The sequence below is a fragment of the Camelus ferus genome, chromosome 21 (assembly GCF_009834535.1).
Source record: "Camelus ferus isolate YT-003-E chromosome 21, BCGSAC_Cfer_1.0, whole genome shotgun sequence".
NCBI lineage: Eukaryota > Metazoa > Chordata > Mammalia > Artiodactyla > Camelidae > Camelus > Camelus ferus.
In genome coordinates this window covers 16,445,265-16,457,570 of record NC_045716.1, presented here as the reverse complement: position 1 = coordinate 16,457,570, position 12,306 = coordinate 16,445,265, and the positions used below count along the sequence as shown (strand labels likewise).

General features: G+C 39.0%; 1 protein-coding gene across 1 annotated transcript in view; it reads left to right on the top strand.

The window, feature by feature from the left end:
- NUF2 (NUF2 component of NDC80 kinetochore complex) overlaps nucleotides 1-5,026 on the top strand; it is a 28,051-nt gene extending 23,025 nt beyond the window's left edge. The window contains exons 14-15 of the mRNA XM_032463841.1: nucleotides 17-152; nucleotides 4,670-5,026. Of these exons, the coding sequence (XP_032319732.1) occupies nucleotides 17-152; nucleotides 4,670-4,804 (271 nt within the window). The 3' untranslated portion in view covers nucleotides 4,805-5,026. The remainder of the gene's footprint in view (nucleotides 1-16; nucleotides 153-4,669) is intronic.
- Nucleotides 5,027-12,306: the final 7,280 nt, after the last annotated feature.

The window sequence follows — 12,306 nt, the reverse complement described above, 5'->3', positions numbered from 1 at the left end:
CTCTATTTTCCTTTAGAGATTGCAATAAAGTTCAAGAGAAAAGAGGTGCTGTCTATGAGCGAGTAACCACAATTAATCAAGAAATCCAAAAAATTAAATTTGGAATTCAACAACTAAAAGATGCGGCTGAAAGGGAGAAACTGAAGTCCCAGGTGAGTATATGTTCATAAGAACTTAATTTCAGATAATCTCATGAGTTTAAAATGTAAATTATATCACCCTCGTTTTGAAGATTTTTGTCAGTTCTCCGCGGAGTAGAAATTGGCCCCTTGGGTCTGTTGCTTTTATTTCCATTTGTAGCATCTTTTCCATTACCCTGGAATAGCTTGCATGTATGTCTCCTTCATACCTTTTTTTCTTTCTTGCCTTTTTTCCCTGTTAGCACCTAGAATTGTGCTTTGCAATAAGAGTAAGTGCTCCATAAAAGTTCTGAACTTTTAGTTACTTTAGGATGGTGATTTTAAGTAATATCTTCTAAAAAATTTCTGCATCTTCTTTTCCTGATAAAGCAATCTCAAAAGTATTTACTATAACATCAGTGTTAAATGTATTTGCTTTGTTACCTGAAATAAAATAGCTTAGATCTATCTCTGTATTTTGAGACTTTAATGATGACTTTATCATAATTACCTAAAGTTACTTTGCTTGTTTCAAGTGTGTTTATATTATTGTCTCATATTGTCTGAAATTTAATGAGGACAGGCATCTTGTCTTTTACATTTTTATCTTCCAAAATGTCCAGTGCAAACAAAATGCTTACCTGTTTTCTTTTTTTTTTTTGACTGCCAGTGACCCAAAGAAATAGTCTATTCCTGGTACTTCTATTACATCTCATTCTTTTTTTTAACTTCTTAAGTTTGTCCAATATCCTCAAGATTGTCCCAAGCTGCTCTACCTGAAGTCACTAAAAACAACCCTTTATCATGTAAAATCCTTTGGCCTCTTTTTTTTCCCCTCATTCTTCTTCACCTTACCTACATTGATATCTTAGTCAAGATTTCCTAGACCTCTGATATCTGAAAAATATTTAAACACTGCTGTTACTACCTTCTACCATCCACACCTAATTTGCAAGGATTCCTGATACTAAAAGTACCACAGTGGGCAACCCCTGTACCTGTTCTCAGGAACTGTTATCCCCTGAAAGATTAGGTTGTTAGCACAAGTATGTGTACGTGTGTGCATGCATACCGAAGACTGTCTCAAGGCTACTTTAAAAGGTAGGACAGAAGGAAGGAATGGAAGAGAGAAAAGTGAAGAGAAAATGATTGGGTTTCCCTCCCATGGTCTGCCCAGTACACTGCCCTGATTTTTGCTACTCCTCCTTTTCTTTCTACATTCCAACTACTTTTCTTTTTTCTGCCCCTTCACTGTATATAGACTCAGCCCTTGGCCCTCGGTTTCTCTCTAGAGTGGGGATTAGAAAGACCTTAGGAGATATTTAATCCTACTTCTTAACCAAATCAAATGAACAAACATTTGTTATCACATGGTCAGATACAGTTAATGAGCCCATAAGGTGCCCACGCCTGCTTGAAATTCCTTTTAGTTTTGTGCATCTCACCAGTAACATTTTAAATTTCTCAACCACAGCAGTCAGGCACTTTTCACCTTAGTATATCATGTCAAACCAGGCCTGGAATGGGGCCTTATCTGTAGTACACTTTCTGTAAACATCTATAAAGTTGGGAAGCCATCTAGCATTTGCGTTTCTTCAAGCTAGCTGTGTGTTAGACTTCCACAGGGAATTTGAAAGTGAAGAAACCCCCACCCAAATGTATTGAGTTAGAATTCCCAGCAGTGGGGCCAGTGAGCCTCAGTGTCTCACGCAGCTGTTGAGAACCACCGGTGTGTTCTGCTTCGTTGTCTTTAGTGTTACAGAGCTCATCACTGCTCAAGCTGTCCTCCTAGGACAGCATTAGTTACTAAAATGTCACTTCTTATACTGAGTTTAAAACTGTCCACTGCTGCGCTCTAGTGAGCCAGGGTCTTCTCTCTGGGACAAATCTGTGCCCTCTTCTACCTAAGAACACTTCTACTTAAGACATTTGAGGATAAATATCATAGATTCTTCCAATCTTCTCGTTCAGGTTAATTGGCCCTCGTTTTCCAGCCATTCTTTGTAATATCACTTTTATTAATACACTTTCCTGTTTAAAACAGGAGCTCCCTGTTTTCCTGCAGTTATTAATTTTATTACTTCATTTGGCCAGTCATTCAACAAACGGTCTGTGCACCTACTAGGTGCCAACCATTGTGTCTGACTCAGGGAGTGCGTGTGAACAAGGAAGTCCTGATCCCTGCCTTCTAGGATCTGTACAGTTTTGTGTCTGAGGTTGAATGGAAAGTGTATTCTCCACATAACTTTCTCTGGCTCCTTTCAGGTCTCCTTGATTTCTCTCCTGAAATACTATCGCATTTGTAGTCTATTCTGATTGGTGCTGTCCAGTGGGGTAGCTTCTAGCAGCATGTGACTATTTACATTCCATTTAGATTAATGAAAAATGAAATACAGTTTAAAATTTAATTCCTTGTTAGTACTAGTCACATTTCAGGGGCTCAGTATCCACTCTTGTATCAGTCGTATGTCTCCTTAGGGTAGAAAGCGTAATTGCATGTCCATTGTGCTGTTGCACTGTTTACGGCGCTACTTGTAGAAGGTGCTTGGTAATATATTGGTTGATGAATTAATACATACTTGGGGGACAAATGGCTACACTGGCCATAAAACTCCGCGGATATTATGTAATCCTAAATTTCTCTGATTTGAAAAGTGAGGTAATTACTAGACCAGTGCTGTCCAGTGGGACTCACTGCTGGAAGTGCCCTGTGCTGCTCGGTGCAGTGGCCAGTAGGGGCATGGAGCTGCTGAGCGCTTGAAGTATGACTGGCACACCTGAGGAACACGTGGCTACGTAAATGTAGGTTTAAATAATCACACGTCCCTAGTGGTTGTCATATTAGACACCACAGAACTAGAGTTTGAGTTTAAAAATACTTAACTTCTGTGAAGCCGTCACAGTAAAACTTACTTATTATGTGAATTAATATAAAGTTCCACTTGGAGGCACAGTTTAGTTGGAAAGTGAAGTGTGTAGCTTTTGTGAGGGCTGTGACTTATCACTACTAACGTCCTGTGAGGTTGGCTTAGAACTCCACGCATTTGCCTCTGGCTGCGCCACTGGGACTGGGCTCCAGTGTTCCATTCATTTGTCACGGTTCTGTCTGCAGGATCGGGTCCCTCCTTGAGAATGTGGCTGTTCTCAGGAGAAGACTGTTCCTCTGAGTATGTTGAAATGGTTGATTCAGATATTTACAGATCGTGTATCTTTATTTAGCCACACTTCATTTTAATAGTTTGTCACAAGTAATGTCTTTCTAACAAATTTATTCAGCTTTCTTTTTTAGTATAAATAAATATATATCCCCATAGACCTAGGAAATTAAATTGATCTGTAGCTGCTGAATGTGCTGATTTTTTTTTGAAAATGGTGTTTATATAAGCTAGCAACCAGTTCACCTTACTTTTCCTACAAGATTTAAGAAATAAAATATCAAAAACTTTTGGTTTATTTTCCTAATGATTCGTGTTCCATCATAGCTGTAGTAATCTGATGCCTGATTAGATCTTCTGTTTTTGTATTAGGGTTTAATAGTGATCTGTGTTTGGATTTGGGGAAAGTGTTTAGCCTTAAGCATCTATTTTTATTCACTTAACCCAGAGCAACAGTTCTCAAACCTGCATAGATGGCAGTCTCTGCAAACAGTGTTCTTTTGGGGAACATTTTGAATTCATACCATATTAAATTATAATCCGTGTAATTTGCTCCAGATCAGAAGTATCTACATTAGAATTTAAACTAAGATAAGTAGTAGCCAAACTATAGGTTTAAGAAAAACTTAATGGGAGCAACACTTAAGATTGAGAACATTTGTGCCCATTATACCCATTTACTGCTTTCTCCTCCCATTGGAAAAGGCCTGCTGTTTTATTTCAGTGGTGAAACACTTCTTATAATCTTTCCAAATACCACTTTTTCTTGCACCAAGGTTTGAGAATTATTTTATTTAAGGAAAAAATAATAAACAGATCAAAAGTTGTATTTGATAAATATGAAATAGAAGACAATGTACGCAGACTAATTGGTTTCTTTTATTATTTTATTCAATCTATAAATATTGTTCTGTATTTTTTATTAATTCTTAACACATCCATTAGGTTTATGTGAAAACTTTTACTTATAGTAGAACTGCCTTATCAGTTTATTAAAACAGCTTTAAAAGGTATTAGTATATTTTTCAGTCCTATAGATTACTTATTAAATCTGTTTATGTATCATTTAAATGACAATCAGGGTCAAATACAGAGGTGATAGCTGCTTATTTGCCTGGTAAACATTAAAAGCTCCAAAGTAAAAATTTGTCTTTGATAATTAAAAATATGTTCTTAACGTCTTGGAATCCAAGTCATTGTTAATATCTCTGCTTTGTTCTTTCTAAGAAGCTGACCTTTTGGTGCATCCATACAGCTTACAGAATGAATATTTAATAAGAGTAAGCACACATATGTGTGCACATATGCATAAGATTGTCTAGGTTTTAAAATATTAGTAATAAATATGAATGAGACTATTGGAATACTTGCAACTCTATTTCATTTTCCACTTAGGAAATATTTCTCAGCTTGAAAGCTGCTTTGGAGAAGTACCATGAAGGCATTGAAAAGGCAACAGAGGACTGTTGTGCTAAAATAGATGAGAAAACAGCTGAGCTGAAGAAGAAGATGTTCAGAATGTCAACCTGATTAACAGAATTGCACATCTTTTTGTAAATAGCTTGCCGATTGTTAATTTTATATTTGGAAAGGGAATAGTTAAGTTGAAGTTACTGGAAGTATCAAAAGTACCACATAATGTTGCTCAGTCAGTTTTATGTACTCTCGTAGGTTATCGTTTTGTAGGATGATGCATGTAATGTACTTCTGTGTACTTTTATGAACTTAAAATTAAAATAACTTGTGCAGCTATTCACGTCTCTTTTCTGCTCCTCGTTGTCAGTAGTGGTTGGAGTGAGACAGAAAGAATTACAGTTGAATTACATAATTCTTCGGTCGTTGTCATGGCCGTTGCTGCTTTCTTTGCTGACGTGCCGAGGTGCAGCATTACTGAGCCCTGACCATGCACTGAGCATCGAGGCTGGGATCTCGTTTGATCTTCACTCAGGCAACTCTAGGCAGACATGTTTATAACTGCTTTATAGGTGACGGAACAGCGCAGGTCCTGATTGAGTAAGCAGTTGAGCCACAATTTGAACTGAGCTCTGTAGGATCCTGAGATCGGGACTCCTTCTCCGGTACCACGCTGTCTAACGTGACTATTTGGAGGAGAGAGAGCGCATTGTACTCCAGTTCTTCACTGCTGCCATGCGTTTTTATGAGGGAAATTAGTTAAAGCGTGCAAACCTCTTAGAACGGTGCCATGGTAGACAATACATACTAAGAATTAGTGCTTAGAGTTCCTGGTGCTTTTCTCTTGGTCAGAAATAAACCAAACTATTACTGCAGGTAGAGACCAGGCTTTCAGGGAGAGGAAAGGTCCTGGGGTGGGGGGAGTGGGAAGGTCTAGGTGACCAGAGGGGACTAGTCAGGGCACAAGTTCCAGCCATTGCCCTGTCCCTTTCTTGCTTTTTTAAAAAATACTCAGAATTTTAATTCATAGAAAGGTCTGTTTATGGGGTTAGGTAACAGGTGTAAGGATGACCATATCTCCCTCATTTTTTATTTAAAAACATTGTAACTCTTCCTGGACCTATCTCCACCTTTAGCTACAGCTCTTTTTTTCCCCACAACCAAAGTTCTAGAAAACCTAATCTATACTTCATTCCCGGCCCATCATGACATTGTTGTTTTTAGCCATACTAGTCACTGAACTTTGTAAGATCACACTGCTAGTTACCAGAATTCCCTGGACACATTTTAATCTTTATCTTCCTTACGGTCTCCTGTTCAGGACTTTTCCCCCTTTGTCTCAGTAGCACCACTGTCTTGGTTCTCTTAATTCTCTGTCTATTCCTTTTAATGCTTTCCCACAAGGGCCTTGTTCTCCATTCTTTGAGGTATCTGTGTTCTCTAGTCTTCTGCCTTTGACGCTCCTCCTCTTTTCAACTTCTGTGCCCCTCAGAAACTTTTCTCTACACCCATTACTTCAATCACAAATTAAACATCCATGCCTCTTTTACTGCATTATATACGTTTAATTTTATTTGTCATGTATCTCCTGAATTTCAGACCTTGGGTACCCAATAGCCAGTACGGTTTACCTTTGAACAACACTGCTTTGAACTTCGCGGGTCCACTTAGGCACAGATTTGTTTCAGTGGTCCTCCGTGGTCCACAGCTGGTTGAATCTAGATGTGGACTGCAGCTTCAGAGGACCATCTATGGCACTAAGCAGACAAAATCTCGGCTGGGCCCTAGAACCAGTCCCCTGCAGATACCGAGGGATGACTAGATGTTTTTAAACTTTTTGGAATTCTGGTGCAGCCTAATGGATCTTTTCAGAATGATATCTTTCATGCATGAAATAAAATACAGGATTGCAAGCGAAACCAATTAGATTCAAATATGATAACAAAGTACTTAAAAACCTGTTATACTAAAGAGGATCACTAGCTACACTGTTGCTCACGTTGGAAAAGGAACTCATCCTCTTCCCTCTTACGCCACCACAACTCACTCCTTTATATCCACTTAGTTAGGAAGAACTGCACTGATGTACCCAGATCTTCCTCCTCTCCTACCTTTGCCCTTGTTGCAATTTACATCATCGTCATTTCTCACCTGCTGACCTTGCAATAATCTTTTACCAGGCTTCCAGTCTCTAACCCATCTACAAAGGCATCAGGGTATTCTAAACATGCAAATTAGATTATGTCAGTAATTTATACAAAGATTTTTAGATTTTCAAATTGTACTGCTTGGGTACCATATTGAACTCACAGGGAAACCATGGGATATTTTAAATTTGAAAAGGAGACAGTGGAAGTTGCTCTCTACTGGGCACTGCTGCAACCTGTAGCTCAAGGTAGTTCACAGTTTCAGTGTTAACATCATGCGACATCCCTTTCATTGACATGTCTTCATGAAGCTGGGTTTTTGATGTTTGCTGTGATACTAAGCATGTATCATGAAGATCACGATGGAAGAGGAAATGAGGGTGGTGATGTCCAATCCGATTCCAAGGTTTGAGAATTTGTACAGTGCCCAATAGGCATACACGTTCAATTAATAGTTGGCTATTTAAAAGCAGATAAAAAATATTCTGTTATTTTTCTTTAGTACACATAATTAGGGCATAAGTGCCCATTAAGTTGTTTGAACCTAACTACTTGATAATGGAACTGCTAAGTGTTTTGAGGTTGGATTTTTTTTTTTTTTCTTTTTTAGGCCAAGGGGCATGGTAAAAGAATTTCTGATACACTAAGGGCTTTGTGAACTAGGAAAGTCTTGGGACCTGTCACTTATAGAATAAATTTGTGTGAGTTTCAAGACCCTGTATACCCAAGACTCTCAAGCCTTTTCTCTTGCCAGTTCCCACTTTATCCTCGAGCAATACTGAACTATTTCAGTTTGTTACACCTCATGCTTCCATGTGTTGGCATGTTTCTTCCCTTACTTTATGGGGTTTTTTTTTGTATGTTCAACTAGAAAATACTCATTTTTCAAGTCTCCACCCAAATTATAGCTGTACCTTTCTAAACATCAGGTTTTCCTTTTTTTATGTTACTACTTTCACTATAATTTCACTGCAGTTTTTATCATTATACTGTCTTTTTTTTTTTTTTTTACACATCCTCCACTCTGCTAGACTTAATGTCTCTTAAAGCCAGTGACTATATCTCTTTTTTGGTACTAATAGTACAGCACAGGGCCAGGCACCTGGCAGCCACTTACTGTGTTTATTTAAGGAATAGCCATTTTTCCCCCCTTAGCCAAGTTGATCTTAATCCGGGAAGAAACAGTTACATTTCATGATTTTTTTTTTTTTTGCAGCAAACATCAACAGATGTTTAGTATCTAGTCATTCAATATCTTTGCTCTCATCTTTTTTTCCCCCAAATCAAAAGCCTTCATCAAGCTTTCAGTATAATCCCCATTAAAACCTATATTTGCTGTTTTGATTGGAGGGCAAATCTAACGCCTTCTTGAAAATAACTCTTTGGGCTATGAAACTTTTAAAAGTTTATTAATAGAGGGAAGTTAATGCTCTGAAAGGAGACAGTAACATCATGTATGTGTGACAGTTCCCAAGGCCTGATCTTGAAGGAAATTCTGTGTACCGGCAGACTTCTTTTTTAATTATCTTTCTAAAAAAATTATCTTTTCTGAGTCCAGCTACTTACTTATTAGCTATATGTAGAGCAAATATTTAATTTCAGGTTCAACTGACATATTTCAAGGAGCTAATCCATTTTATGACAAAGCAAGGGAAATTGAAATATGCACCTTGCAGGCTGAAGTTAATACGTCTGATTTTAGTTTAACAGGATGTTTCCTATTTTTAGTAAGACCAGAAAACTTTTATATGAAATTTCATTTCAAATTCAGGGCCTGCCACCTATTTCAATTAAGTCGGCACTCTCCCTCTGATTGAAGTACGCTTCTCATCTTCCTCTCCATATTGCCACCAGGGGGCATAACACAACTTGCATAACCAACACCAGAATAACTCCAGTCTGAGATCTGAAACATCAAAGCTGAACATTTTTAAAGTGATAGTAACAATTCAAAAAAAGGGTCAGAAAGAACTTAGAGACAATCTATTTAGAGTCTAAACAGGTTCTAAATACTATTTTAAAATTATTTTTTAAAGTTAGCTAAAGAATGACTCATGCCAAAGCTCCAATTCTGACACCACTTTATTCTCCTTTTGAGATTATTTTATCCTCAGTTATTCTCCTAGTACTTGGTTCAGGATTTCCAACTCAGATTCCATGCAACTCTTAAAACTGACCTTTCCCGGGGCAAGAATTTGAGGTACCCATACAACAATGAGCAAGTCACTTAGGAAATGAATCTAGACCATCACCCAGCATTGATATCTCGGTGTGACATTTTTTTCCTTCCGATAAGATGACAAAGTCAGTAATGTCACCGTCCTCTAATCCATTTATACTGCCACTACATAGAAATCCCTAGAATGCAAATCGAATCATCTCTCTGCCACTGCTTTACAAATCTTTGATGTTAACCCATTTTAGGGTAAGAGCCACAATACTCTGAAGGACAATATTTTGAGGGAGGCAACGCAGGGTAGTACAACTGTTCTCAATCTGTAGTGCGTGTAAGATTCGCCTGAGGCACTTGTTAAACATGCCTTAATTTGGTGGGTCTCTGGGAATCTACACTTGAGACAAGCACACCAAGTGCCTCTAAGGACAATAATCCTTGGAGATCACTTTAAGGAGCTCTGTTGTGTGATTAAGAGCATAAACTTTAGGATCAGCATTTACATTTCTTCTTATAAAATGGGAATAATAAATACATCTTTAGCTCACATAAGGATTGAGTGAGTTTTGGAAAACAGCACGGTTCCCGCCACACAGCAAATACCCGAATGGTAGCTGGTGCTGTTACAAATACAGCTGTTAGCAGATTGCCCCAGGGACCAATGTGATCTACTTTCTGTTTCCTGACTACGTCTATTTGCAGTCCTTTACACCTACTTGGTGATGAATGAATAAATGTTTGCTGAATCAGAGAGTCTAGTCTGCTTGACCAAAATGAGCACAGGATTGTAAAGCAAATAGCTTACAGGGAAAGAAATCAGCTTCGTATTTTTAGTGCAAAGAACATAGATCATGATGGTTTTATCTTACCAAGCTGGGGGGGTGGGGTGGGGAGCAGATACTCAGAGAAAACGTGCAAGCTTCCCTTTGGCTCCACAGGGTGTCACTGCTGACTCCTCTTTCCAGGCTGAGCATAGGTGTAAGGGCTGTTCTGCGTTCAAAGAAGGGTTCTCAAACCTCAGGGCTGGTCAGCATCACATGGAGGGTTAAGGCAGATTCCTGCCACAGAGTTTTGCATCCAGAATGTTCATTTCAATCAAGTTCCCAGATGAGGCAGATGCTGCTGGTTCAGGGATCCCACTTAGAGAACCACTGAGAACCATCCCTGTGGAGAAGTCCACCCAGACCAGGGACGAGGCTTTTCCGCAGGTCTTGTACAGCAGTGAAGCATGCGGGTGTGCTTACCAGTCACCTAGAGATCTTGTCAAAATACAAAGTCTCATTCGGCTGCTCTGGGTGGGACCTGAGACCCAACATTTCTACAAAGCTCCTCGGGGAGACTGATGCTGCTGGACCACGACCACACTTTGAATACCAAAGTGGATAGCCCTCCCCGCCTCTTGTCATTGATTCCACCTTCACATCACTGAGTTCTTCACGCTTCAAGGCAGAGACGGTTCATGTAAAGTGCTCGGCGCAGCACACAGACGCGGGGTCAAGCAATTTACCTTGCGTTAGCCATGGTTAGGGTGAGGCATTGAGTGCAGTGGCGAAGAATGTGGGTTTTGGAGAAAACTTCAAACTCCGTGTTTGCAACTTACCAGCTGTGTGAACTGGGGCATCTTACAGAATGGCCCTGAGCCTTGGGTTCCTCATTTTTAAATTAGGGATTATAGTCGTCTTTACGTCACAAAGTTGTTGTAAGGATTAAATCCGAAAATAAATGTCAGTTACTTAGCACTGTTTGTAGATGGCTATTACTGGTAAAACCCAAGAAATAGAGGTGACAAAAATGGCTGCAGCAGGTGCTAGGGTGAGCTATTACAATTTGAAAGAAATATAATCTAACCAGAAAAAAAAACACTATATTCATGATTGTGACCTACTTACTACTAACATTTATCTCTCCCAGGTATGTCACTAAGGAAGGGAAAAAGGCTTCGGAAAATACTGAGATGCTTAAAGCCATCTTTTAGGCTAGATTTGGAGAAAAAAAAGTTACAGAAATATTAATATTTTTTCAAAGTTTCTCAGAAATCAGTTGCATTTTGTCTGGGAAAGTGAATTTGTCCTGATGCAATCAAGGCAACTTTGTACCAGTGTTCTTTCAAGCCAGAGACCATAATTTATTTTGCAATCTACAGAATTTAGCATATAATAGAAGCAAAATGATACTTAGTGAAAAATGAATAAAGAAACCCTCCTGTATTCAAAGGTACAATAGGCTGGCCCCTGTTAGGTTCTCCTATTAATTTTCTATTTTTCTTAGAAGAGTTCCTTTAGTTCTCTCACTGCCTCAGTTTTAGCACTGAATGCCCCACATTCCAGCAAACCCCTCAGCTCTGCGCAAACCAGGATGGCTCATACACGTGCTAAACATGCGTATTACATGAAGCCCTATTTGGCCCCATACTCATATCCATGGTTGGCCTTCCCTTACTTTCACAGAATTTAGGTCTCTTCTTTAATCAATAACTGAACAGGTATTTGGACTAAAATTCCACTTTACATCAGGTGCTGTATAAGTATGTACATTGGAAGAAGTCAAGTGAGAAAGACAATTCCTGTTCTCAAGAGCAGGAAAAAGTTGGCTTTCCTCCCAAAGGTGATTGCAGAGTAAACAGTCCCTTCAATGCAGCCCTGCTCCCATCAGTCTCAGGAAACATGTCCCCACAAAGTCTTTTAAGTAGGTAGGTCATTGGCGTGAGAGGTTAGGTGGCCCTGCTACGGTGGCAGAGGACCAGGAATCATGATCAGACTCATAGGTGCCCACTGAGAACTTTTCCCTGTTCTCCTGGATAAAATTATTTTTCATTTTCTGTTTTCCCTAAGGTCACCATCTATCTTTTTTTCCTGGTTAAAAGTGAATTTCTACTAAGAAATTATTAACATGAGACATGGGGTCCTAGCCCAGAAACCCTGACACAATACGTGAAATGCTGCATTTTCATTGATTCTCCACCAAATCACAGTAACCAGCACTATTTTCAACGTGATGAAAACTCTCTAATGTGCTTAATTTGTCATCAGCTAGTTGTGTCTATTCTGGACATTCACAATGTCAGACAGACCCTAGTTTGTTTTTTTCAGAAATTTGGTTGTAACATCTCATCATCAAAATCTTTACACAGCGATTGAGTGTAAAGACATTCTTGTTTTCCTTTAAGAAAGGTATCACATTTCAGACGTAGATAAGGTTACTACACTGTGAATAAGAATGAACATCCATGTACCATCACCTAACTGAAAAAAGAAGACGTTCAGCAATACGATCGAAGCCCTTTGCAGGATGACAAGCCC